At 52.3% G+C, this 24,715-nt stretch overlaps 7 protein-coding genes across 7 annotated transcripts; 5 read left to right on the forward strand and 2 right to left on the reverse strand.

Moving 5' to 3' along the window:
• Positions 1-339: 339 nt before the first annotated feature.
• K460DRAFT_354452 (uncharacterized protein) lies at positions 340-4,692 on the reverse strand (the record flags this gene model as incomplete). The annotated part of the gene is made up of 4 exons (XM_040931790.1): positions 340-2,083; positions 2,134-4,191; positions 4,247-4,344; positions 4,474-4,692. 4 exons carry the CDS (start codon positions 4,690-4,692, stop codon positions 340-342), a joined length of 4,119 nt encoding a protein of 1,372 aa, XP_040787108.1.
• A 1,981-nt stretch (positions 4,693-6,673) lies between these two features.
• On the reverse strand, positions 6,674-8,245 carry K460DRAFT_404839 (uncharacterized protein; the record flags this gene model as incomplete). The annotated part of the gene is made up of 4 exons (XM_040936773.1): positions 6,674-7,314; positions 7,366-7,879; positions 7,936-7,963; positions 8,037-8,245. The coding sequence occupies 4 exons, from the start codon at positions 8,243-8,245 to the stop codon at positions 6,674-6,676; spliced, it is 1,392 nt and encodes a 463-aa protein (XP_040787109.1).
• Positions 8,246-11,915: 3,670 nt separating this feature from the next.
• On the forward strand, positions 11,916-12,850 carry K460DRAFT_286566 (uncharacterized protein; the record flags this gene model as incomplete). The annotated part of the gene is made up of 2 exons (XM_040928902.1): positions 11,916-12,447; positions 12,498-12,850. The coding sequence occupies 2 exons, from the start codon at positions 11,916-11,918 to the stop codon at positions 12,848-12,850; spliced, it is 885 nt and encodes a 294-aa protein (XP_040787110.1).
• Positions 12,851-13,568: 718 nt separating this feature from the next.
• K460DRAFT_283793 (N1221-domain-containing protein) lies at positions 13,569-16,829 on the forward strand (the record flags this gene model as incomplete). Its single annotated transcript, XM_040928682.1, has 4 exons — positions 13,569-15,479; positions 15,531-15,825; positions 15,881-16,010; positions 16,058-16,829. The coding sequence occupies 4 exons, from the start codon at positions 13,569-13,571 to the stop codon at positions 16,827-16,829; spliced, it is 3,108 nt and encodes a 1,035-aa protein (XP_040787111.1).
• Positions 16,830-17,714: 885 nt separating this feature from the next.
• K460DRAFT_365499 (uncharacterized protein) lies at positions 17,715-19,925 on the forward strand. Its single transcript, XM_040933191.1, has 3 exons — positions 17,715-17,934; positions 17,981-19,312; positions 19,387-19,925. The coding sequence occupies exons 1-3, from the start codon at positions 17,907-17,909 to the stop codon at positions 19,536-19,538; spliced, it is 1,512 nt and encodes a 503-aa protein (XP_040787112.1). The 5' UTR covers positions 17,715-17,906; the 3' UTR covers positions 19,539-19,925.
• A 3,071-nt stretch (positions 19,926-22,996) lies between these two features.
• K460DRAFT_93789 (uncharacterized protein) lies at positions 22,997-23,417 on the forward strand. Its single transcript, XM_040938823.1, has one exon. The coding sequence runs from the start codon at positions 23,055-23,057 to the stop codon at positions 23,307-23,309; it is 255 nt and encodes an 84-aa protein (XP_040787113.1). The 5' UTR covers positions 22,997-23,054; the 3' UTR covers positions 23,310-23,417.
• Positions 23,418-23,760: 343 nt separating this feature from the next.
• K460DRAFT_376211 (uncharacterized protein) lies at positions 23,761-24,375 on the forward strand (the record flags this gene model as incomplete). Its single annotated transcript, XM_040934855.1, has 1 exon — positions 23,761-24,375. One exon carries the CDS (start codon positions 23,761-23,763, stop codon positions 24,373-24,375), a length of 615 nt encoding a protein of 204 aa, XP_040787114.1.
• Between the last annotated feature and the right edge of the window lie 340 nt (positions 24,376-24,715).

Consider the following 24,715-nt stretch of genomic DNA (forward strand, 5'->3'; position numbering starts at 1 on the left):
GATAATAGAAGTGGCTATTGAAAATGAGTCTAACTAAGTAGATAGTGTACATTCCCATTGCAAAAGTCATCAGAAGCCACGTATGGCTAGACAAGAGCCCGTTAGGCACCGTGCGACCTCCGTTATCGAGGGGATCTTCCGCTGAAGGACCACGAAGTCATCTAATAGATGGACTACCGCTACATCCATGCCCATGTAGCCATGTAGTAATGCAAATATGTAAAGAAGAGAAGCCACCATGGCTGTGACCCAAAACACCCAGTAGAACGCCCAAGCCCTCCGTAGTCATACACCCCATTCGAGTACATTAGTCATGTTCATTAAATTCTCCCTCTCGCTCTACGAGTACCGCCATGTCTCCCCACCATGAACTTGATTAGGTGCCGGTTGTAATGGTGGTAGCACCGACTTCTGTGTAGGCATAACTACAACACCCTTTCCGTCATCGCTGATCGGGCTCGGCGTCGGACGCTGAGGCTCTCGTGACGGCAGGAGAGGCGGCGTCTGGGTTTGCACAGCTTGCATATTTTTAGGTAGCTCGTATGCTAAGCTCGAACGAGGCCCTGGCGGAGGGTATCGCGGCTGCGATTCCTGGGGCGAAGCAGCCACGACAGCAAGCATAGCTGTTGGGCCTGTCGAAGTTGCAAGTTGTTTGAGCATCTGCTCCCATTTGGGCGCTTCTGCTGATTGAGGTGCTCGTGCCATCTCACGCTGGAAAGCATCCGGAGATTGGAATTGCGCTGATGGCCTAGGCGCAGGTAATCCGGTTGGTGGAGGTCCATGATAGTATCCTTGGTTCGGTGTTGGCCCATCGGGGGTCAGAGGCTTCGGTGCAATAGCAGTAGGTGGGCCGCTGGCGCGCGGGGTTGGTGGCTTAGGCATCCATTCCGGTGCAATTCCACCATCCAGACTATAAGGTGACACGTAAGTTTTTGCTCGCCTGAGGTACGCGTTCTTGAGGTATGGGTAGTTCATAACGTAGGCAAGATATTCAGTGGGGGATTGGGCAGCATAAACAACGGAAGAGGAGGGTGCAATGGCGTACATTGGAGGTTTGGGAGTCCCAGTTGGGTTGCTCAGCATGTTTGAGATCGAGGCATGACTATGCGAAGGCCCTTGACCCTGAGGACCAGGTTGACCATACGCCGGAGCCACACCTTGAACTGAACCTTGGGTGTATGGGGATATGGGCATCTGGCGAGGGCTCTGTGCGTATGGATATGGTGGTAGAGCCTTGTTGGACTGCGATGTGTGAGTATACTGATCAATCCCGTTGAGCAGGCCTTGTCCAGATGCCGCGGGCTGTGCCTTCCATGTAGAGGTGGAGTAACTCTGAGGTGGAACGTATGGGTGGTACTGAAACTGTTGCTGTTGCTGCTGCTGCGAAGGCTGTGGCTGTGGCGGACGATGGGAGTGGTAGCCTTGGTATGGTGCTTGCCCATAGGGTGACGTTGGTATCCGGTGATCGTAGCTGACGTTGGGCTGATGTGCTACAGGGGAATTGGGATTCTTCCGCGTATCTGGATTGTATACGGGCGACTTCCAGGTGGTCATCATTGCCTCCTTTGGCTTGTACTGATACGGTCGATTTAGTTGTATCTGCTGTTGCATCGGCGTACGCGGAGGTACTGCAATAGGAGCCGGTTTGATTGGGTACGAAGCCGTATACGAGGTTCGATTGAAAGTAGGCACTGGCGGGGCTGGAGGCTTAACAGTGTCCAAAAAGCTGCTCTTTGGATTGTTCTTTGGGTTTGCAGGATCCTCGGTATACTGCGGCCTAGCTTCAGTCGATGGCTTTCCAAGGTAGTACCAAAGTCGGTTCTCTTTGCCAAAGTCAACTTTTGCCAGCTTCTGAGTAACCTCAGGAGCGATGTTCCATTCGGCCCACTTTTGCACAGAGTTGGGATCGTGAAACGGATCGCCCATTTCGGGAACGCCATCTGTACGATTGGTGATGTCGAGCGATGCATCGCTCTCCTTGAGATGCTCGGGCAGAGGCTTAGCATTCGCAGATGGCTTCAGTCGTTGGGATTCATCCGGGTGCAACTTCAGGATATATTTCCACTCCACCTCGACCCGGTCACTACTCAGTGTTAGCATGTTAAATCTCATTTCCATAATCATAGCACTCACCCATCAGGCAGCACGTCCACGAGTACTGCTTGCTCGCCAGGTCTGTTCTCGACAACTTGTGCGCCATAGATCTGGTACATTTCGCCACCAACATACTGGAATTGAACGACATCCTTTGGCTTGAGTGTCTTGCCATAGGCGAGGATGAATCTGTCCTTTTCCAATGAATCGACATCAACCGTCTTATTGTTTCTCTTCTTCGGACGATGGAAGCGGCATCGGAAGTCATACCCGTCGTAAAAATATTCCGTGCCCTCCTCGTCGAATGTCGGCATGGGGCCAAGATCAACCTGTACACCAGCTGCTACCGCGCACGTAGCGTGGAAGGCCCTGGTGCACTTCTTCTGGGAGCACTGAAAGACGGCGCCGCGCTTCGATCGACAATAGTTGCACTTGAGCTCGAGACGGTCCTTGGCAATATTGGCCACGTTACACACGGTCTCGCTATCCGCCTTGGTAGAGATAAAAGTCTCTGGTGTGTAGTCGGCACAGATCCGATGAGCCTTCATACCGTTATCCGTCGGCAGTAGATCGTCGTATTCAACATCGTTGGGACACAGAACGCAAGGCATACCCCGTCCTGGAATTCTAATGCGGATGCGGATTCGCTTGAGCTTCTTCGGTCGAGGTGCGTCTTTGGGATTCTCTTTACCGCGCTTCCTCTTATTGTTGGCCGGTTTCCGGCCAGCCTTTCCTTTAGACCTACCAGCAACACTGGGCGGGGGACTCGGAAGATGATCTGCACCATCTTCATCATCCTCGTCATCGTCAGTCTCCTCATAATATTCGGGAGTTGGCTCGCCTCTCAGCTTGCGCTCAATCTCGTTGACATCGACCCAGACGCTGTCTGACTCGCAGTCGCACTTTTTAGCAATTCTGCCATAGCTTAACCAAGACTCATTCGCGAAGTTGACCGACTCTGCGCAATTGTAGCCAATATTGTAGCCAGAATGGTAGCCATATGGGTAGGTAATGACAAACTCGCCCTCATAATGGACTAGTCGGTTGACCTTGATGTTAAAGTCCTTCTCTAGTCGCTGAGGCGAGATTAAGTAGGTCTTGTGCCGTAGAAACTGTGAGCAGTTCTTTGCATCGCGCGGCCAGATGCTCTTCATGGCTGCCTCGAAACGTCGAGCGTCCTCCTGCGAGATACTGTACCATTGCTTGGGAGCGCCGAAGTGGATGTAGTTGATACTGTAGAGATCCACATCCTCGAGATGCCAAGCAAAGGTGGCTTTCCACATGCCGAGGTAGAGGTAGGCAGTGTTGACGCCCGGCACTTTCGTTCCAAGCACGTCGAGCAGATTCGGGAGTTTGGCGACATTCCAAGACGTCGTGCGATCGTCAAAGAGAGAGCCCGGCATATCCGCTCCATACATGGGCGCTCCATAATTAATAGTCTTCCAGTAGTTGTCTTCGAGCTCCTTGCACCGTTCGACGGAATATTCTTCAAGACCAGGGAGGTGATAGTCGAAGTCATCAAAGGCCTCCTCGTCAATATAGTCTGCCACGGCGCCTCGGTTATTCAGTCGTCGAGACGAGACCGACTTCTTCTGGTCAACAGTCTTTGGTTGGCGTCCACGTGCTTTGGTTGGTGTTGTGTCGTTGTGGGTCTCTTTCTTGAGCCCTTTAGTCGAGCTCTGCTTCTCTTCCTTACCCGGCGAAGTGGGGGTAGGGGGAACGTCGATGGACTCTGCGTCGTCGTCGTCATCGTCGTCGATTGGTTCCTTCTTCACCTGGCGCCTTCGGGCCGGACGGCCAGGCCTGCGCTTGGTGGCAGATGAGGCGTCATCGGTGACTGCGGGGGCGGCCTGAGCGCGTGTGGAGCGCGAGCGAGATGGAGCCTCTGCGGCAGCTTTCCGGCGCTCGCCTCGCTTAGCCGGAGGTTGGTGGTGCGGCTCATCAGTCACGGCGCGCCACTCCGGCAGGTTGTACGATCGCTGCTTCTCAATGTTCGCCTGTGTGTAGATACCGTGCTGTCCAGCAAACTCCTGCATGATGGGGTTCTTGACTTTGATCGCCTTGATGGCATCGCTGAGATCGGGAAGGGAGTCGCGCCTATGGATTGCATTAGCCAGGAGTTTGTACGGGATGTGTACTCGCATTGGCTTACCATTCTTTTGGTGGGATGACCTTGACGATGCCAGACTTCATCCCGTGCTTGTCGATCTTGTCGACGAAGCGCTTGAAGTTGCGGAATTGGTCCATTGTCTGTACACATGGCAATTAGTAGGGTGCTATCTCCTACTGCGTGCATCCTGATAGAAGCTCTACTACACGCAGGCGCTCTTCCCGCGCGCGTGCATGGCGAGCCAGTAGTTGGGTCGCTCCAAAACGTACCGGCTTGAAGACGGGTATCTTTCCTCCTTCAAAGTAATGGTCGGGTTCAATGTCCTCGCCGTCATCGCTGTCGAGATCTGATAGTTCCGACGACATTCTCTCATCCCTCTTGTCGTTGTCCTCGCTCGTAGGTGGTGTCAGGGCGGGCTTGGTAGTAGCATCATCGTGTTGGGCAAGAGGTGCCTCAACCGACGGCACCAGGTCCGCCGGCGCCTCCATGGCAAGAGGCAGCTAAGTCGTTCGAGTCGACGTCGTCTCAAGTGCAAGTGCGAAGCTCGTCGGCGGCTGGCAGGTGTGGGTCGCGACGTATCTGGGGTTCACCATGCGTCGCTACTCCCGCCACCGTAGTCGCTGGTAATTGCAGCAAGACCACAGTAATTTTACGGGCAGCGCATCAGCGTCGCGGAGCTTGTGGTATGATACAGAGTCGATATAGCGGGGTTTGGGCAAGAGGAGGACGCTGGAATGTGCCAGCAGTGTAAAGGCGAGAGTGAGGAGGTTGCAGTCGCCAAGATGGGTGCTAGGCTCTGGTGGGCACTAGCCGCTGCATCCCTGTCCGTCTGGCCTGATCATCACTTCACTCCTGTACCAACTCGGAAGACCTAATCCATCAGCTATCGGCTGTCAAGTCGGGTACATATGCCTGCCTATGCTAGTTGTGGCTTACAGTATTTCACCTGACAGACGACTTCTACTCTACTACAGTAGTCGTGTCCATGAAGCCTTTTCAGGTACCGGCCTGCATTTGCACGCGCTAGCCTGTGTGCACCCCCCAACCCCAACCCCAACTACGGCATGCACGTCATTTCAGGCCACAATCTGCGACTCCATCTTATCAGATCGATTCACCACCACGCATCAACAAATTGCCGTCGCGCGCAATCAGCCCAGTCATCTCAGCATTTCTGTATAATCATGTCATCTATGAAGGTGAACTCCTCCCCTATGCGGCCTAGTCTTTGACGAAACGCAGTTCAGCGGCACTGTGGCCTACCCATTACATATAGTATTTTATCCAGGTCTGCACCAACCAAAACAACGTTCGTGTGTGAGTGGAGATAAGCTTTCTAGATCCGTGTTGTAAAAACGGCCGCCGCAGTGACCCGCTAGTTCATGCATCACTCCGCGCTGCGGAGCACAAAGCCTCGCTTCTTAGTACAGTATGCGGCTCTTTCCTGAATAGTTGGCCCTTCTTCGTGTGATGCTGACTTACTCTTTGCTGCTGGATACAAGCGACCGCCGTGTGTAGCTTCACTCAGGCAGGAGGTTTTCGGTGAACCTTGCAAACGCAGAGCGAATGAGGATACATCGCCAGTGTCATCCTAGCTGTCGCAAGAGAGCTTGTCTGCCCTTGAAGAAGCTTGCCTAATGAACCAGCGGGCCATCGCACCATGAGCTCGTGCCTGAATCGCCAGTGCCATAGCTCGCACTGCAGTTCATAGAAACCTCCTACTGGCGCTCACTGAGACAACGACACTTTCTGCCGAAAGGAAGCTGAGAAAGAAACTGACCATCCAACTAGCTTACTTACGGGGAACTGTTTCCGCGGCTTAGACTGTGCGTATGTCATGCAGCAATCGGCGGGTTCCTGACAAGACGAGCGTTGCCACCAACACACTCCACTCGGCAATCGGAGATGATGAGCCAGCACATCACCCGTTAAAAATCTCCGGATCGGCGTGTCATCTGCGGCTGACGCAGGGGCACGACACTCAGTCATCAGAGTCTAGCTGACGGTACAACTGCCAACTTTTAGCTTCCACCACACCCTAGGCACACACAGATGTGAGATTGCAAATACACGACCTATGACCAGCCACCATCCCTCTTTCTGTCCCCTCAGTAGCAAGAGGGAGCTGCATAGGCCATTAGATGGGAAGCAACGCGGCCAACAGATGGACAAGTAGAGTTTATAGAGACAATGTTGAGAAGTTTATGCAAGCGCATGATATTGAGCGCCAGATCGTAGCCCAGAAGACCATGGTATTATACAGTGGCCCATGCCCGAGATATGCGAGGCTCCTATGCTATGCTACAAAGATTTAGGCTGTACGCATTCCTTTCAGCCGCTCTTTAGTCTTCCTTGTTAAGATACAGAGCATGAAAGGAGAGGGGAGGTGAATGACCAACCCAAGAGAGACCAACGTCTCACCTTTCGTGCTTCAAAAAGTCCTGGAAAGAAGTTCATCGTGCCATGTCTCTACGACGACTCACCGCGAGGAGGGCCGCGGAATCCGCCTCGCGGACCCCTAAACTCTCCACGACCACGTCCGCGACCACCTCGGAAGTCACCTCGAGGGCCGCCTCGGCCTCTGCCGCGGTATCCTCCTCGATCACCACCGGCGTGTCCTCCTCGTCCTCGTCCTCCGCGGTTGTGGTGGACCTCGGAGAAGCCGTCGTTGCCAGATGCCGGCGCAGGCGCAGTTGTCGGCTCAGGAGTATCGTCCGCCCAGCTCTGGGTGCTAGTGACGGGAGCAGCTACATGCGGGTTCTCAGTCTCTGCGGGGTCTCGCGGGATGATCTCGAAAGACTCGCTAAGCGGGTCGTCACCTGCAGTAGCCTTCTTGTCCCACTGCTCCTCTGCAGCGGCATTTGCAGCTCCTGGCTCGATGCTGGATGCTGCTGGCGCAACTGACGTCTCATGGCCTTCTACGCTGCCGTTGTGACCCGCCACGCTCTCGCCAATCTCCGTGAGTCCTGCGTTGGTGACAGTTGGGTCCGATACTGCTTCTGATGCCTCGGTTTCGGGAGGAGCGGGCTGTGATTGCGCCACATCATCCACCCAAGCCTCCTCTGCGGCAAATGGAGCCTCCTCGAGCGCTGCCTGCTTGACCTGGGAGTCTGAATCCTGGTTAGCATTGTCTCTTTCACTGTTGTACCGTGTTGACTTACAAGTGATGCTGAGTACCACACCCTCAGTAGAAGGAACACCGTCATCCGCACCATCGATTAGCTTCTCCGCCGCGAGCACGGCAGTAGCATCCCCTCCGTACACCTGGAGTAATGCGCCCTCAAAGGCCTTTGTAAGGTCTGAGTCGTCGTCCTCAAGTTGGCGTCGAGCAGCAGCCGCCCTCAAGAAGCGGGACAGAGTCAGGATCTTATCTTTGAGAAGCTTCTTCTGCTCCAGCGCTGCCTCAGCCTTGATTGTCTCCTTCAGTGCTTCCAGCTCTTCAGAGTGTGACTTCGACAAGATCTCCTTCTCCCGAGCGAACTTGACCTCGAGCTCCTGCCCATACTTTGTGTAGTGGCCATACTGCTCCTCGTACTGTGCGAGCTGAGCCTGGAGGCCTGGTTTCCTCTCGGCCTGGGCTTTTTGGTCGGCGTTAATCTTGCGAGACGCGAGGAGATCGTCGAGGGGGACACCGGGATTAGCCTCGATTATGGAGTCGACCTTCTGGGTAGCACTCTGCGCAAGTCGTGTTAGCTAGGGCTCGTAAGGCTGAGGCGCAAATGTCAGCTTACCAGTTTCTTGTTGATGTTGCGGATGTTCCTGTGAGCACAGATGTTATTAGCGACGGTCTTTCCGTGGTAGTTTGGAGCTGGCGAGCTGGGCTGCTACTCACTTCTGGAGCTCCCTGATGTACGAGTTCTCGCTGTCAGTACCATTGGCCTTGCCTGCTGCGTCGGAGCCACCTGCGCCGAACTCAGAATTCGCCTGCTCGGGGGCAGCTGGGACTGCGGTGGCAGTGTCCCCCTTGCCCTTCTTCTTGCGGGCGCTCTTCGACTCACCCGAGACCAAGGATTGTAGCTTGGAAACAACGTCGGGTGCCATAGTTCTGTGTAATTTGGTGTCTAATGGAAGTTAGAAAGGGGTCTACACGTGAGTCGCGAGCTGAAAAGTTTGAATGATTTAGGGTTGGTGCGTTGTGTTGTTTCGAGCTGAACAGTTTGGACATTTGGTCGCCTGCTTCAAACGTACGCCAAGAGCTTCGTGGGCGGGCGCATGGGCCTCGTGGAAGCTACTAGACCGTCTATGGGCATGATTCCACGCGACTTAGAACAGAACACGAACATTATCGAGATATGTCTTGATGGTGAACTGATACGCGCAATCTCTTGCTACCTATCCAACATGCTTACTCGAAACCGAGAATGGAAATGGACCCACTGCATAACGCCATCAGCGAGGTCCTACAAACAATGAACTGCTTTTAGTCTCTGGGTATACGTAGTATTTGCAAAGCTGTCGAATCCCTCGACACACACGAAAAGGCATGTGAATACCGAATTAACTCCGGCTAGTTATGTGAAGCATAATAGGGACCATAACTACCGAGGAATAAAGACCGGATCTGATCAACCTTCTGTGATGTGGAACCACGGAGTCAAGATCTTTTGCAAGGGAAACGTTTAGAGCGTGATGGACTAATTCGAATCCGGGTGATCCCCTCGGACACGCTGGATTTGTTATGGCCGGGGCTCCTACTCATTAAGGGTGAGTGTGATTCCCACCACTACAGTGTGTCAGTGATCTATGACTGAGGAGCCGAATAAGCGTACAGTGCAACGTTACTCCCGCTCTTCGCCCTGGGTAATGTTTCTTGGGAGATTCTGTGCTCGATAGGAACAGATTCGGACGTTATACTAGTATGGGTAGTCCGACCGAGGCCAGTGTATGTAGCGGAAGTGCTGTTCGTCTTGACATCCTTACTCTGCCGCACACTGTGCGTTTTCGTTCGAGTTGAATACTGCATGGGTCGAAGGAAAGAGCCATCTAGAGGTAGCGTTGGGTGACATGGTCTACAGTAGGTTTAAGATCGTTCCACGCGCGCTACTCTGCAATGCTGAACTAACTATACCCCCACAAGCGTTGTCGCTACTATATATCTGAAACAGGATCTGCATCTATTTTTATAGAGTTTTATATAGACAACGAGATGGGGTATCACAAAATAGACACAAATAGTCCAAACCAGTAAATCCCCTCTACCAGTAAGGGAAAAAACACGAAAAGCGTGACAAAATATAGGTATACACAGAAACGCCGGTCTCGTAAGGATCTGCATCTATGTTGCTATTAGAAGTAGGCATGTGATTGAGGCTAGGTAGCTGGTGGTGGTGGTGAAGCTGAGTCGTTCCTTCCCAGAGAAGATGCAAACAGCGCTGGCGGATTAGTCCATAAACCACCAGACCACAACCTTAAACCAACGCCAAGGTAAGTGTACAAGCCTTTCAAGACGTGAGGAATCAGAAGAAGAGTGATACACATGGGAATAGCTGGTCTTGCATCAGTGTTTTACCCGGAGATAGAATAATGGCTACGCAGCCTTCTGGTCTCTTACAGCTTGAAGCTACTCTATAGAAACAGGTTCTATTGTTTCATAAGGGGGTTATAGAAGAGAACTGTTCATGACCTATAGCTACCAATGCAAAGACAGCGGTGGAGGGTAGAAGAGTAAATGATCAGCGGCTATTCATATATAAAAGGCATTATGCTCCGACCCATCCATGAGCTCGCATAAAATACAAAAATAGTCCGGCTCTGCTGGCCTGAAGCACAAGCGGCGAGGCTTCTGGCCCGTCCCGTATGAGTCCTAGTACGGAGAACGATGGCGCAATGTAACCTGCCAAGTTGGGACGAAGTATAGACCGATGAGGTACAATCAGACTTGAAAAATGTATATGGATGTTAATGCGCGGTCCATAGTAGTGGTCAGATCCTCGGGGTGTTGAGGTTAACAGTTACTTTCAGGCATATTGCTGTAAGAGCTTTGTATGAATTGGTATCATCCCCGTCGAAGAGAGCAGCCCGATTGATCATGGAGGCTGGATAAGTTCACCATGTTTAAATTTTCCGATTGAATAAACATCGCAAAGGGGAGAAATCTAGGCTACATTCTGTGAGTAGCATTGCATGATCGGGCCGATAGTCGCAAGGGCAAGGTGAGGTAGATAGCCTCGTGACTGGCTGCTGCAATGTGGGGGGGTCTATGTCACATGCCATCTTGTCTCGGATTGCTATAGTCATGGGGACTAGGCAGCTTGTGAAGGAGGTGTCATCTGTACGCTGCAGTCGCCGATTCTGATAGAGTGCGGAGAGATGTGTTGCCAGTGTGTAGAGGCTGGATTCGTGCATCATGTCCAAGGCGCATGCCGAGGTTCAGCAACCCAATCAGGACGTTCTGGACGCGAAGCAATCCATGACGGAAGCGGAAGCGGAAGAGTCTGACTGATACTTTTTCCATGCTCGATGCATATTTCGAAAGCTTGCTTGCGACGTCTAGCAGCCGAGATGCTGCGGGTTTGTGGGTCTCTGTCGCGGTTGTGTAGTAGAGAGTGGTGAGGGTTGCTTTCGCGCAGGCTAGGGAGGTGGGGAAGCTGGCATGGCGTCAAGCGATTCTCTGATTGGTCTGTGGGAAAGGCACTAGCCAGACGTTCAGCCGGTTCTTTGCCCGCGCATAGAAGAAGGCTGGCACCCCGTCATGTGAGCGACTCTCTTCCACCCCCGTGATCCAGCACCTCTCCGTTCAACTGAGCTACTAAGCCTGGCGAAAGCGCTTTATTGAATTGGCAAACCGTGGTACGGACGCCTTCTTATCATCTTTGCCTGAATTTGCACCGTACTTTTCCCCTTCACGCCTGGAAAATCAAAAGGCTGCTTGTCGCTGATGGCCCACCTAGATTCCGTCACCTGATATCGCGGGAGCACTGAGAGCGAAGGAACCTTGGAACATCAAGCTTGGTAAGTCGTAGCAACCTTCATTTTGTCTCGCGTCTTGTCTTGTCTTCGGAGTCGTCCAGTTTGGATCGCGTAGGGCCCTGGCAAAGCATTCACCGCATGCGATCCGCTTGCGACAGTCGCGGCTGCCGTCCGGCGGTCGTGGTTGCCTCGAGCAAGCTCGCTGGCTGTTCTGTTGCTCCACATCCACATCCCGCACCTCTTGGACGCGCGCACCCACGACGAAACGACGCACGACGGCCTTGTGCGCTGCCTGCGACCCGCTCCTTGACACGATACGACGGCTCTCTTTTCAGCAGTGACAGCTCGGTCCCACGGCAACAGGCAATTAATGCGCCCAATCGAGCGCTTGCTGGCCCTCTGTCGCACCGCCTTCCCCTACTCACCTGCGCGCGCCCGTGCTAACGTTTGCCGTTTCCCAGGCTTGATGCCCTCGATCAGCGCATAATTGCTAGAGCAATACCATACTCCATACTCGGCTTGCGCGTGAACCGGTGGGCAAAGCGCCACTTCTTCCCCACCTACGACTTGAAGCTCGAGCGCGTCCTGCCCTGTCCGCCAACCTTACCTCCACGGTTGCTTCCCGGCTACCTACATAACGTCGCGCTTCTACCTTCACTACAGCGGGCGCGCCTGTCATTGGCGCTCGGGGTTCACAGACGGAGCATTACCTGAATAAAGTGCTCTGTCCCCTACACCAAGGCACCATCTTCTCGACAGCTCTCTGTCACCCCGCCACTTCACCAACACTTTCCGAGGGACTATGGCGGACACTGCTGGCTATCATCCCGACACCAAGTTGGACCCTCGCCACATCGTCCACACGAACAAGCGAAAGCGCGATACTCGCGATCAAGGCCTTAATCGACCTGCACCCCACTCCTCGAACAACGATTTGACGGATCAAGCGACTGCCTCTTTCTTAGCTGCGCACAACGCCGCCGACGACGACATGCAGCAACATTTCGACGTGCACCAGAACGGTGGTGCCAACACGGCTAGTGTTGGCGATACGGCTGCCGCAGCTCTCGCCTACCACCAGATGACAGTACCTCAAGCAACGGAACTACAATTCCAGACGCAAGGCTCCGGCGACGGCTCTTTCAGCATGGGAGATCAACACCAGCAACAGACTGGCATGCAGGACTTCAGCCTCGAAGCTTTGAAGGCTGCCACACAGACAGGCCGTCCAGGTCAAGCAGCGGCCAGCGACTCGCCACCACAGAGCGCCTCTCATAAACCCCCGGTCGGCTCAGATGAATGGCATAAGGTCCGGAGAGACAATCACAAAGAAGGTAAGCATGTGACTTCGTGTTCAAAGCCGACATGGCTAATGTGAACCTAGTTGAGCGCCGCCGCCGTGAAACTATCAACGAGGGCATCAATGAACTAGCCAAGATTGTTCCAGGCTGCGAAAAGAACAAGGGCTCAATTCTCCAACGCGCTGTTCAATTCATCACCCAGTTAAAGGAAAACGAACAGCAAAACATTGAGAAATGGACGCTCGAGAAGCTACTGACGGAGCAGGCTATTACCGAACTCAGCGCTAGCTGCGATAAGTTCAAAGCCGAATGCCAAAGAGCCTGGGACGAGTGCCAGATCTACAAACGCGCATGCGAAAACAACGGCATTCTACCAGACGAGATCAAAGAACGTCAAGAGAATGGCGAGCCATCTGGTCCAAATCAGATAGCGTGATGGATTAGGGAGAATTGTTCTTATTTTCGACTCTGATGCAGTCGGAATATGTCGTATCACCAAGTGCTGTTGGTCATCTAAGGCGAACATGTTTTCTGTCTGCTTCTTGCGGACCGGTCGTCGGTCCTTACGCCTATAACTCAATGTTTTTTTATCTATTCAGATGAGATTATTCTGTCCTCTATCAGCGTGTGAACGGAGGCATCACTCATTCTGTGGGACTCAGTCTTTGGTCTCGGTGTTTGCATTAGGCGGTAGCACTGGCGATGTAGGTATCAGAGCCTCGCGCACGTAGAGGTAACGGCGGCTTCTTTCATATCTGTAGTAGTTTGAGCTCTTTTTTTTTTGGAGCAGCCGAGGATCTCTTCGATGACGAATGACACTGCGATGAACTCTAGCCAGTTTCAGTCCTGTACGTGATGTGATGCAATCTCAGCAACGACGTGTTGAACGCTTAGGTACAGAACGGCCTGCGCCGCGCTAATGATTGCTCGTGCTCATTGGCCTACGTTGCAACCCACTTTCACACCTGCATGCCGCACTGCAGCTTTCCTTCCCGATCGCACATCTCTACGCTTTCCCCAAACTTTTCGGTGTGAATGCTACTTGAAAAAGCAGTCATGACTCGAACCTGAGACCTATACCTGATGTGGTGGCCACGACAATCATCACCACCACCAGCACATCATCCAGGTCCACCCAGCTTGCGCGAGCTACAATGGAGTCCCACCACTACTCAGAGGAGCAGCTCGTGCCTCCCGTGCTCGACGAGGCCGAGCTGATCGGTAACTCTAGCGCTGACTTCCCCGTCATCGAGGCAGAGCCTGAAGAAGAACTCAATCTTCCCTTCGACACGGCCGAACATCAGCGCCTTTTGAACGACGAGAGCAATGGCCGGCCGCAACCTCCTCTTACACTGCCAGGACGGCCAGGCCTTCAGCGAGGCAACTCGGTTCCTACACCCGCGCCGCTGCACCTTCCTCCCCCCGCACCGCCTGGGCCTGCTCCAGATGCCCCACCAACCGATTCGCTCTCGCTATCTCAACTACAGAACCTGGTGAGGGGCATGCCCAAAGTCGAGCCTGCGCCGTACGCTTTCACATACGATGACGCGTCGTCCTTTGAGGAGGAGCTGGAGGAGTGGTTCTCATACGCTGTCGAGGAGCAGGCTATGCTTCTGAAGACGCAAGCATCCTTTGCTCTAGAATGGAGCGCGTGGAACGGGGTGAACGACACATCATATCAGGAGGGAGGACTAGACTGGGCCAAGGCGACCGCCTCACAGCACAAAGATTTTGTCCAGCACCTGCTTGATGGCATCACGCAGCTGGATCCTGCCTCTAGGTTGAAAAGCTTAGAAGCGCTGGTTTATGTTGTCCTTGGATGCTGGCACGAGACTGCAGGCCTTCTCGCGTCAAGTACTGATGGCGAGACAACATCGGGACAAGGCTCGAGCGCGGAGCAAGCACAGAATACCGTTTATGAAAAGTCCGGCAAGCAAGCGTTTTTGATCAAGCAGAACGTACAACTATTAGCCGACATCAATGGTTTTCAGGTTGTCGTCGATGTGTTGCGCTCATCCTTCTTCAGGGCATGTGGAGTCGATGTCACGCCTGATGCTCCGCGTGATTCGAAAGAGGCAGAGCGACGTGAGATCTGGTGTGCCATGACCGCTGTCTACATCATCCTGGAAGTAGCACGCAGCAACGAGAAGACGCAGAAGGACCTGAAACTCAGAAACGCTATTCTCGATCTCAACAAACCTGGTCTGCTCATGCTACTTGTTGATCTAATCTCGAAATTGAGGTGGGACGAGTCGATCAGCCTTCCGCTCAGCAAAGTCTCCCTGCTACTTTGGAAGACAATGCTAGTCACCTTTGGTGGCCTTGCTGAAGTTGAAGAAGCAAAGGACTCTTTCAGGGACAAAAGTCGCGAAACTGCAGATGCCAAAGGACAGCCGCTCATCACTGCCTCGCCTCTCGACTATCACCTCTTTCGACAGGAGATCAGCTCGAAGTACCCAGCGTACAACCCTCCACCCACGCTTTTCCCTCTTGAGCCAGAAAATAACTCCATCCTTCCGCCACTAAAGAACCATCCGAATAAAGTTGCCGGTAACCACGTCTTTGGGTCTGGACTGGGAGATGCGAATGGCAACAGCACCTCCATTCTACATCAACCTGTTCATATTGCGACCCCAGCACCTTCACCTCCTCCATCTCCAGCTGGGCCAGGGGGCAAAGGCGGGAAGAAGCAGAACTACCAAACGAATCAAATGTTTCCCTTCTTATATCCACCACTTGACGAGTCGAGCAACAAGCTTGGAGGAAAGGGTTCGACTGATCTACAGGATCTCCTCGTTGGACGCAAGTGGGAAGGCTCTGACATCCCTGCTTCAATTTTGGAGGCTGCCGAGTTGTTTGCTAAGCGCATGAAAGCTACGCGTGCCATGAAGCAACTGTGGGAAGAACGTGTTGCTTTCATGAAATACGAGCGAGGCTGGACAGGCCTAGATGATCATCTCGATATCGAAGAGCTCTCACTTGAACCCAAGGAGAACGAAGTGAACACGAGGTCTTATCCATCGGGAAGCATTGAAGAGAGAATGAACCTGGTGGAGGAGTTCTACGTGAGCTGCCTATATCAAATCTGCCATGTAACATACTAACAAACATTCTAGCGCAATGCATTGCCGAACCTCCAGTCTTTGATCATCGTTTTGATCAAAGCGATCCTGGCGCATGTCACCGCGCTCGTCACGCAATCCAGCGGTGCGAACGGCCTCCAGAGCGGTTTCCAGTTCCAGGACAATCAGCACGGCACCACAGCCGGGAGGCCTGACATGAACGGAGTTAATGGCCACAGCAACACTGTGGCCACAAATGAAGAGCTTGATACAATGCGCACCCAAGAAGTCTTGGACAAGGCCGTTACGGGCACCTTGATTCTACTACTAAAGTGGTTAAAAGTCTCCCGTACGTCGCGTGATTCCGGTATTGGAATACCAATCCACTGACTGTTAGATCACAGACATCCTGAAGTTCGAATACATCACACAATTGCTCGTTGATTCGAGCTATGTGCCTTTGATTCTGAAGCTTCTACAATTGCAGGAGATCGAGAAAATTGTCAACGTCAAGAGTGAGCAAGAAGAGCTAAAGTAAGTTCACGCACTTCGGACTTGATACATTTCGTTAACCCAACTAGCTTCTTCAACTTCTGTAGAGCTCACTCTAGGAATGCGCCCGAGGATGATGCCAACGAAGATAGGGAGGCTGAAAAGCACGACTGTGATTCCGACGAAGATGATGCAGTCCCACCCCCGATACGCATGTCGAGAGACGACTCGAATGATTGTGGAGTTCAACTAACGGCGCCATCCGCGACACTTGAACCGCCTGAAGTAGATGAACTCGGCTTTCCGACCAATGAGCTGCCGGCAGAGCCCATTACAAACTTCTCCTGGCGGGCATTTTTCACGTCGATCAACTATCTTCGCATTATGCAGAAGATCTGCAAAAACAAAGCGCACCGCAACCTCATGCTTGTCTCATATAAATCTTCACAGTTTCTCCGCAAAAGCTTGAAGGTACCACAGCCGGAACTCCGCCTCTATACCCTGAAGCTCTTCAAAAATCAGGTCCCATACTGCGGGAGAAAGTGGCGACAGTCAAACATGCGCGTCATCACCGCTGTATATCTACACTGCAGACCAGAGCTGCGAGATGATTGGTTAGCAGGTAGTGACGTCGATGCCGAAGTTGACGAAAGCGTGCCCCTTGAACAAGCCTTGCGGTCGCTGACCCACTGGCATAACTTAAAACGATACCCAGAGAGCCTAGGGGCCAAACCCGGTATTCTTGAAGAAGAACAGGATTTCTTTCGGAAGGAGCTTGAGAAAATGGACTGGGGCGATGAAGCTGCACACGATGTTGACGTCGAGCAGACGTGGCCAGATTTTCAGGTTGAGGGTTGGTGAGAGCTACTTGCACACGGCGTCCTAAACCATTACTCCCTGCATCCCATCACCGATGTCTAGGTCTGGGCCGCACATTAACAATTCTTCTCAGATGACACCGATCGCGGCCGATTCCTTAATCGTCCGAAACTCGAGCTCCAACTCGATCGACGACGAGAAGCGGCTGAAGGAGGAAAACTAGCAAGGCCATCTCTGCGACGATGCATCTCCGAGCCTAGCGCAATACAACTGAAGCCGAAACGCGCCAGACATCCGGACTTACCTGGGTTGCTTAATGACCTTGTAAAAGCAGCGTGCATTATAGAGGATAGTGGCGAGGATGGGGACGGAGACGAGGATGAGGACGTCAAGGATTTATCGTTTCCGTTCACTGACTGGGCAAGGAAAGGAAGTAGGATGCTGGCACGTGAGCGAAGGGCGAAGAGCATGGCAAGCGTCCAGAAGTCGGATACTACGTGATGCGCTACAATGACCTGCTATAGACGACATCAATGTAGCTTATACCTTTAAGCTCCTGGCCATATAGATGGCTAGACAGTCGGTCTGATTATACAGAAATCAATAGACAGTTGAGAATGGTTTATTATACATTCTATGATTTCTTCGCACGGACCAACGCTTCAGATGCCGCGGCGATTGAGACGCTCAGCTCCAACTTCATCACTCTCAACAACGCAAGCACCAAAGCTACCAAATAAAGTGGTATATAAGATCTCTACGTCGTGAAGATTATGTGAATGATGATGAGGAAACAGTTGCACAGAAATCACTGAAACAAGATGTAGAAAAACATGCACCAATCAGCACCGCCGCCATCCGGATGACGGCCGGCAAGCTGGTAGTGCGGGCCGTCTTGCCCAGTTCGGTACTCTGATTAACCCGAACTCTCTACCTCCGCAAGGCGTTGTGGCTGTAGTTGCTGGACATGTCGGCGTCTGCTCTTCTGCCGCTGTCACTGCTGCGCGACTCTATTCCTTTCCTTTCTGCAAGCAGACTATAGCCTTGCTGCATCTTCTAGTGTTTCCTACATCGTCTATATAGCATTGAGCGATTTCTTGTACATTAGCACCCACCAGAATGGCGAAGGTCTTCGACTACGCCGAAGGTATGTCACCGCTCAAATCTCAAGGCTCATGGTTAACACCATCCAGTCGCACAACACAACACAGCAGAGAGCTGCTGGGTGGTTCTCTACGGCGCCGTCTACGACGTGACTCGCTTCATTCCCGAACACCCCGGCGGTTCCAAGGTCATCCTTCAGCTCGCGGGCACCGACGCAACAGAAGAGTACGACCCTATCCACCCACCCGGCATCCTCGAAGAGAACCTCAAACCCGAAGACAAGCTCGGCACAATAAACCTAGAGTCCTTGCCGAAGGAGGAAAAGAGCCCAATGGAGCTGGGAGAGGCGAAGGACGAGGGACCAGTCGATCTGGAGTCGATCTTGAATACAGACGAGATTGAGGAGGTGGCTACGAAGCAGATACCGTACAAGGCGTGGGCATACTACTTCTCGGCGAGCGATGATCTAAAGAGCAAGTCGTTCAACAACGCCGTATACCGTCAAATCCTACTACGGCCGCGAGTTTTTGTCGACTGCGTACGCTGCGATACCTCTACGTCATTTCTAGGCCACGATGTCAAACTGCCCATATATGTCTCTCCTGCAGCAATGGCTCGCCTTGCACATCCAGACGGCGAATGGGGCATTGCTCAAGCGTGCGAGAAGTACGGCGCAATGCACCTTATTTCGCAAAATGCTTCCATGACACCTGAGCAGATTGTCAAAGACGCGAAGCCAGGACAAGTATTCGGTTGGCAGTTATACGTCCAAAATGAGCGGGCAAAGAGCGAAGCCATGCTAGACCGAATGAACCAGCTCGACTGCATAAAGTACATCTGCCTTACGCTTGACGCGCCCGTGCCCGGCAAGAGAGAACACGACGAACGCAGCAAGAACGTTGGATCGAATCTGCCCGTACGCGCAGCTGTACAGGAGGACCAGAGTGTTAGCAAAACGAGCGCTGATGCGAAAACGCCGAGTCAAGAGAAGGAGAAGCCGAAGAGTATGGGCATGGGACAGTCTCTATTCTGGGGTACGGCGGCTGATTTGAATTGGAAGACGACATTGCCTTGGCTTGCGAAGCACACGAAGAAACCAATTGTGCTGAAGGGTATTCAGACGCATGAAGATGCGTACTTGGCTTCATTGCACGCCCCGCATGTGAAGGCCATCATTTTGTCGAATCACGGTGGTCGCGCGCTAGACACAGCACCGCCTGCTGTGCACACCTTACTTGAAATCCGGAAATACTGTCCCGAGGTGTTTGATCGAATCGAAGTCTGGGTTGACGGTGGTATTAAGCGCGGTACAGATGTAGTGAAAGCGTTGTGTCTGGGCGCAAGGGGTGTTGGCATTGGCCGCGCTGCGCTTTTCGGATTAGGTGCGGGTGGCAAGGAGGGTGTTGAACGAGTCTTGGAAAGTATGTCAACTCTCCATTCCTTGGCGTATCTGATGCCATCCGGATCTCCTGAGTTTAGCTAACATATCTGGCAGTTCTCAAAGCTGAGACGGAGACGTGCATGCGGCTTCTCGGGGTGGAGAAGGTGGAGCAGCTGGGGATGCAGTATATCAATACGAGGGCTGTGGAGAGGGATATCTGGGATGGACCAATGCTCCAGAGGGGCAGTTTGAAACCAAAGCTATAGATCGTACAGAGTTGCAATAAGTCTGGGGCAGGCGGGTTTGGCGCAAGAGAGTGGCAGAGACAGTGACGTGGACAGTCACGCTGCCGAACTCCTCGAAGATTTCGAAACCACGGCGCCTGCAGAGGCATGTTGTGCGCCCCAAGCTGCGTAACGTCAGCCTTGCCTAATTTGCATGGCGGTATGCATACGACCTGTACAAGGAATTCCTAGGTTCGATAGCGTCGTATTCGCTTACATGCAGGTCCATTGGAAGTTGGTTTCCTTTGTGGAGTGTACTACGGGGCATTTCTTAGCGAGTGGGTGATGTATGTTGTGATTCTAGTAATTTGTATACCAGTTACCTGGTGAGACAACGAGGTAGATTCGAGGTCGAAAGACTCAGCCGCATATTCTCTGTTCTGGTTTCGTGCCTACTTTATAACACCAACAGCAATGTAAGCAGTACGTGTCCGAGACCCGAGTAGGAGGATGTTTCGGCAAAGTCAGGCAGCAATGATTAGCATCTAGCTCCGTTCTTAGATCAGACATGGCAAAAGTAGGCCAGTTGACAAGTGATGCAAAGAAGTCTTATCATTCTTGTCCTTCCCCATGAGCTAACGAATGGCCCAATTATATCTCAGCCCTACCCACCCCTTCGGCTCGCTCCCCAACGCTCCTGCAGCTAGCCACGTGTGTCTCTACTACATCAGGCAGAAACGCTTTCGCCTGGAAACAACCATCTTTGCTGGCAACCAGTCCTACCGCCACGTGCCTACAAATCCATCTTGTCGCTTTTCTGGTCTCTGCTCAGCCAATCCGTCATCAGCTGCGGAAATTTACTAGGCTCAGAGAAGCCACGGGGCGCTCAATGACGTTGCCTGAATGATTCAGCAACCGGTGACGCCTAGGGATGAAACAACCTTGGAAGGAATCGCGCTAGAAGATTGGACGCTTCGTGATTTCTCCAAGGGATCGTGCCGTACATGCGTCGGGCGGGTGCTCCGTTTGTGGCGCTGTCTTGTCTATCGCTATACGAATTCGGGCACCATCGCCATCTTTTGCACATGCTGTTCAAGCCATGCATGATTGTGCCCCGCCGCGGGCTCTGAAGAAGCAGGATACCGCTACTTGGAGTTCAGAAGATTCCTCAGCAAAGTACCCTACAAGTGCGTTACCTTATTGATCCTGCTGCGCGACCCCCTCAGGCAAGGTGAAGGGCCTACTTTTGGTGTGGCTGTGCACGCTTCATTATTCGCGGCCGCAAGATTGCAAGACTGGGAGGTACGGGTCTACGCGGGGGCCCTAGTTGGGGAGATCGTATAAAATCCTTGGAATATCCAAGGTTGAGGTCGTGCCTATCAGACAGCATACTACCAGGCAACTCCCGAGCTTCACCACCTCCGCTCCTTCCCTCCTTTTCTTTTCTGCTCAAAAACACTGTTGATCAGCGACAAAAAAAACATCTTGCTCACTTACAACTACACGACCGACTTTTTACACCCTCTCTTTTCGGCGTCTAGCCTCACTCCTGCGCTCGCTCCGCTTACACTCGGCTGCCGCTACCGCCCGCCGGAACCGAATATCAACCTAACAACCATGAAGGAGTGCCCAACTTGCAAGGGAAATGGAACTACCAGGTGTGATGATTGCAACGGCAAAGGCACCGGCTGCAGTAGTTGCAAGCGGTCAGGCACCCAGAAATGTCATGTATGCGAAGGCGCAGGCGCTATCCAAACCGAAAATTGAGTCCGCGCTGCTTCCGCCGACTTCCTCGCTCCAACATCTGTGACAGCAATCTGGGGAGCTGGCTTCTCCGGGCTTCATAGGTACGTTCCCACCGTATTGTGCGAAGGGCAAGCGGATACGAGCGAGCACTGCCACGCGCCCCTCTCCATGGGCTGTGTGCATACATTTACAATTTACGCCTTTTTTCGACCCGGCGCGATTCTACTGGCCGGCATGTGTTTTCCAGGCAGTAAACTAGAAAACATGCCTTGATGGTTCCCAGATCAAAACCTAATAAACACTAACAAGGGCGCAGATTGCCATCGTCATCATCGTCTCATTTCATCAAAGCAAATCTCAATTTCCTTATCGAAACCCGCCATCAGTGCGCAGGCGCGAATGAATTATATTGTGTGGGTCGTTTCAAGGTGGTCAGTGTGTGGGGGATGCGTCGCAGGAGTGTTGATGCTGTGCAGGCGACGCACGTACGCAATCAAAAGCATGCAATTATCACGTGCATGAGGTTATACCCAGGGAGGCAATTTCCGAGCTTTCCGGCGTTGTGGCCGTTACTCCGTTTACTTTTTATTGGTGCAATGTTTTAGAACTGTTCGGGATGTACTGGATTCCGTGGGTTTGATGGTATTGCGAGGACGGGGGTTGTGTGCCAATTGCTTGTTCCTTTCCCATCTGGAGAGATGACGTGATCATTCTGGACCTGAGTTCGGAAGACAATATTTCATCTTAGTTCTGCTGCTAATTATCGTGCCGAGTCTCATTGCCAACCACGAACAACCTTCGGTCACGTCAAGCCCCAAACTTCCAGAAAACGGCGTCTTCGCGGCATGATAGCAAGGTGAGATGCGCTGACTTGTAGGGCGCAGCATATGACTATCACGTATCAAAAATCTCTCTCTTCAAGCTACTATCCGACTCCCCCTTTTAGGGAGCAAAAAAGTCGCAAAAAAGAATGAAACTTGATTTGTTCCGGTACCGGGAATCTATGATAAATGTTAGAACGCGGAATCGAACTGACAAGCTCGACGGTTTAACTTACCGAACCCGGGTCTTTCCGGTACATCACAACCAAAGGAGGTTTGAAAGCGGAATATCCTAGCCTCTGGACTATACCGGATAAATTACTTGATGCGGAAATTCTGGATTTTATAATATCTATATGCCATGATTAAGATGCTATCCGTCTAGTAAAGTTGGGCCTGGTGCTCTGGTGGCTGTGCGCGGTAGGCAGAAACAAAGTGGAGTGGTTGGACCAAGCGAGGGGTACTGGCGGGGTACTACTAGGTACTAGTCTTGTCTCAATCTTAGACCAGCCGTGTTGACCGAGGGAATCATTCAACCATGTGTTACAATTCTCAAAGAGCTTCCTTGACATATGATTACCTTAAAGACGAGTGTCCAGTGATATGGATCTAACTTGATACTATCTGCAATGGCCTACCTCAAGAGACTCCTCGTTTACACACAACACAATATATTATAATTGTATAGGCGTCAAGGTGAGCTCTCGTATGACTGATTGTGCTGCTCTCCGATCGTCTCAAAGAACTTCGTTGTTGATTTCGACTATAGCCTGCGCCACTGCCTGGACCATTGTCTTTGCCTCTTTCTTTCCCGGATCCAATTGCAGATACGCCTAGAGATGGATTGGCTTCTCTCTAGGCCGCGACAACTACCATAGTCAGTGTAGCCAGTGGTGCGCTGCTCAGACTTTTCTACTCCCTCTCTCCTTAATGCGGCTTACCACCTTCATCTTAGGAATGATCACTGTTCATTGCCTTTCGCGCCGCGCAGATGAACTCTCTGAAAGGCCTCATCCATCACAAATATTATAGCAGGTGTGACAATGGGTTTGATACCCGAGACTATGATTGCTTCTGCCAATGTGAAGAGGGGTTTCAGGCTCTCAACACTTGGTCAATTTGCTGTATCAGTGCAACGAACAATAATTTAAAGATGAGTGAAACAAATTTCACTCAACATGAATGCCCCAGCAACACTACAGTGTTACAAGACAAAGACCGCCCAAACCGTACCCTGTCTACATAAATTTCTTTCCTGAATTGCCCTGAGTTTCCCCTTCTCACCACAGAACAGAGCACAACTTCAACTGGAGGCACTTCTACTCAACTCCACCGCGAAAACCTTGAGCGTAAATTCATTCCCGGTAACCCCTTCGACTCCCTAACATTCAGTCTCGAGTATCCACTCGCTTTATCAACAGTAACCCCCAAACCACCCTCAGCTCTTGATACATCCTTCAACCATGCCAGCCCGTTTCAAGGCCATGACTCGCCGTCTCTCCAGCTTCCTCAGCCGCAAGTCCACCAATTCATCCTCGTCCTCCGCCCATCCTTCCGAACACCTCGTCCTCGGCGGCGGTGACACCGACAACGCACCCAACAATCGCAACTACCAGCTCCTCAATATGCACAAGCTAGGTATCAAGGACCAAGATCGCACCGTGTTCCAGGTCGTGAATGAGGCAGTGGTCGAGTACATGTACGGCCCCGCCTTCGACGCTTCCCATGACTATGAACACATCCAGCGCGTCGTTGCGCTCGCTCATCGCATCTACACGGCGCATGAGAAGGATGATTGGACACGCGGAATCGACAAGACAGTTCTCTATGTCGCATGCATGGTGCATGATGTGGGCGATAGCAAGTACCACGTGCGTTCCGAAGGCGATGAGCGGGATCAAGAGGATATCATCCGCGACTTCTTGAAGGAGATTGGCTGTGCTCCGAAGATTTGGGGGCCTGCTGCTTTCATTGCGGCCCGTGTGCCGTTCTCTCGTGAGCTCGAGGAGCCGGTGCAGATCAAGAAGAACGCTGATAGCTTCCCGGAGTTGCGCATAGTTCAGGATGCGGACCGACTTGATGGACTTGGTGCCATTGGCATTGGTCGCTGCTTTGTCTTCGGAGGCATCAACGAGGAGCGTCGTAAGGGCAGCATTCAGGCCGGCGTTGAACTCCACTATGACCGTTTTGAGAAGTACCTCGAGCTTATGAAGACGGATACGGGCAAGCGTATGGCCATGGAGCGCTTGGGTTTCATGGCCACGTTCCGCGAGCAGTGGTTCGAAGACACAGACTGTGGAGCGGTCTTGTAATCTGTCTCTTGGAGCGCCGAATGGGTCGCAAGAAGCGTAGGGCGCCAGATTATTGGGCTCTAGCAGCATGAATATGGGGTAAATGCATGCATGCATACGGTGGCGAATCGTTGCTGTCGTGACAACAGTCTAGCAAGAGACTTGGCTTGTAACATAGTCAGCACAATGTAATCATATTGCACGGAAAGAGAATCCTGTCGCTTTGCATGTGAGTCTAACGGGTGTATTCTGTAACGTATCCTGCAATGTCTCCTTTATATTTCGAGAGTATATCGTGAAAGAGTGAAGGCCAGGAATAAAAATAAAATAGGCTAAACCTTTGAAGGCTACAATTTTAGGG

This window comes from Cucurbitaria berberidis, assembly GCF_010015615.1.
Source record: "Cucurbitaria berberidis CBS 394.84 unplaced genomic scaffold K460scaffold_3, whole genome shotgun sequence".
Lineage (NCBI taxonomy): Eukaryota > Fungi > Ascomycota > Dothideomycetes > Pleosporales > Cucurbitariaceae > Cucurbitaria > Cucurbitaria berberidis.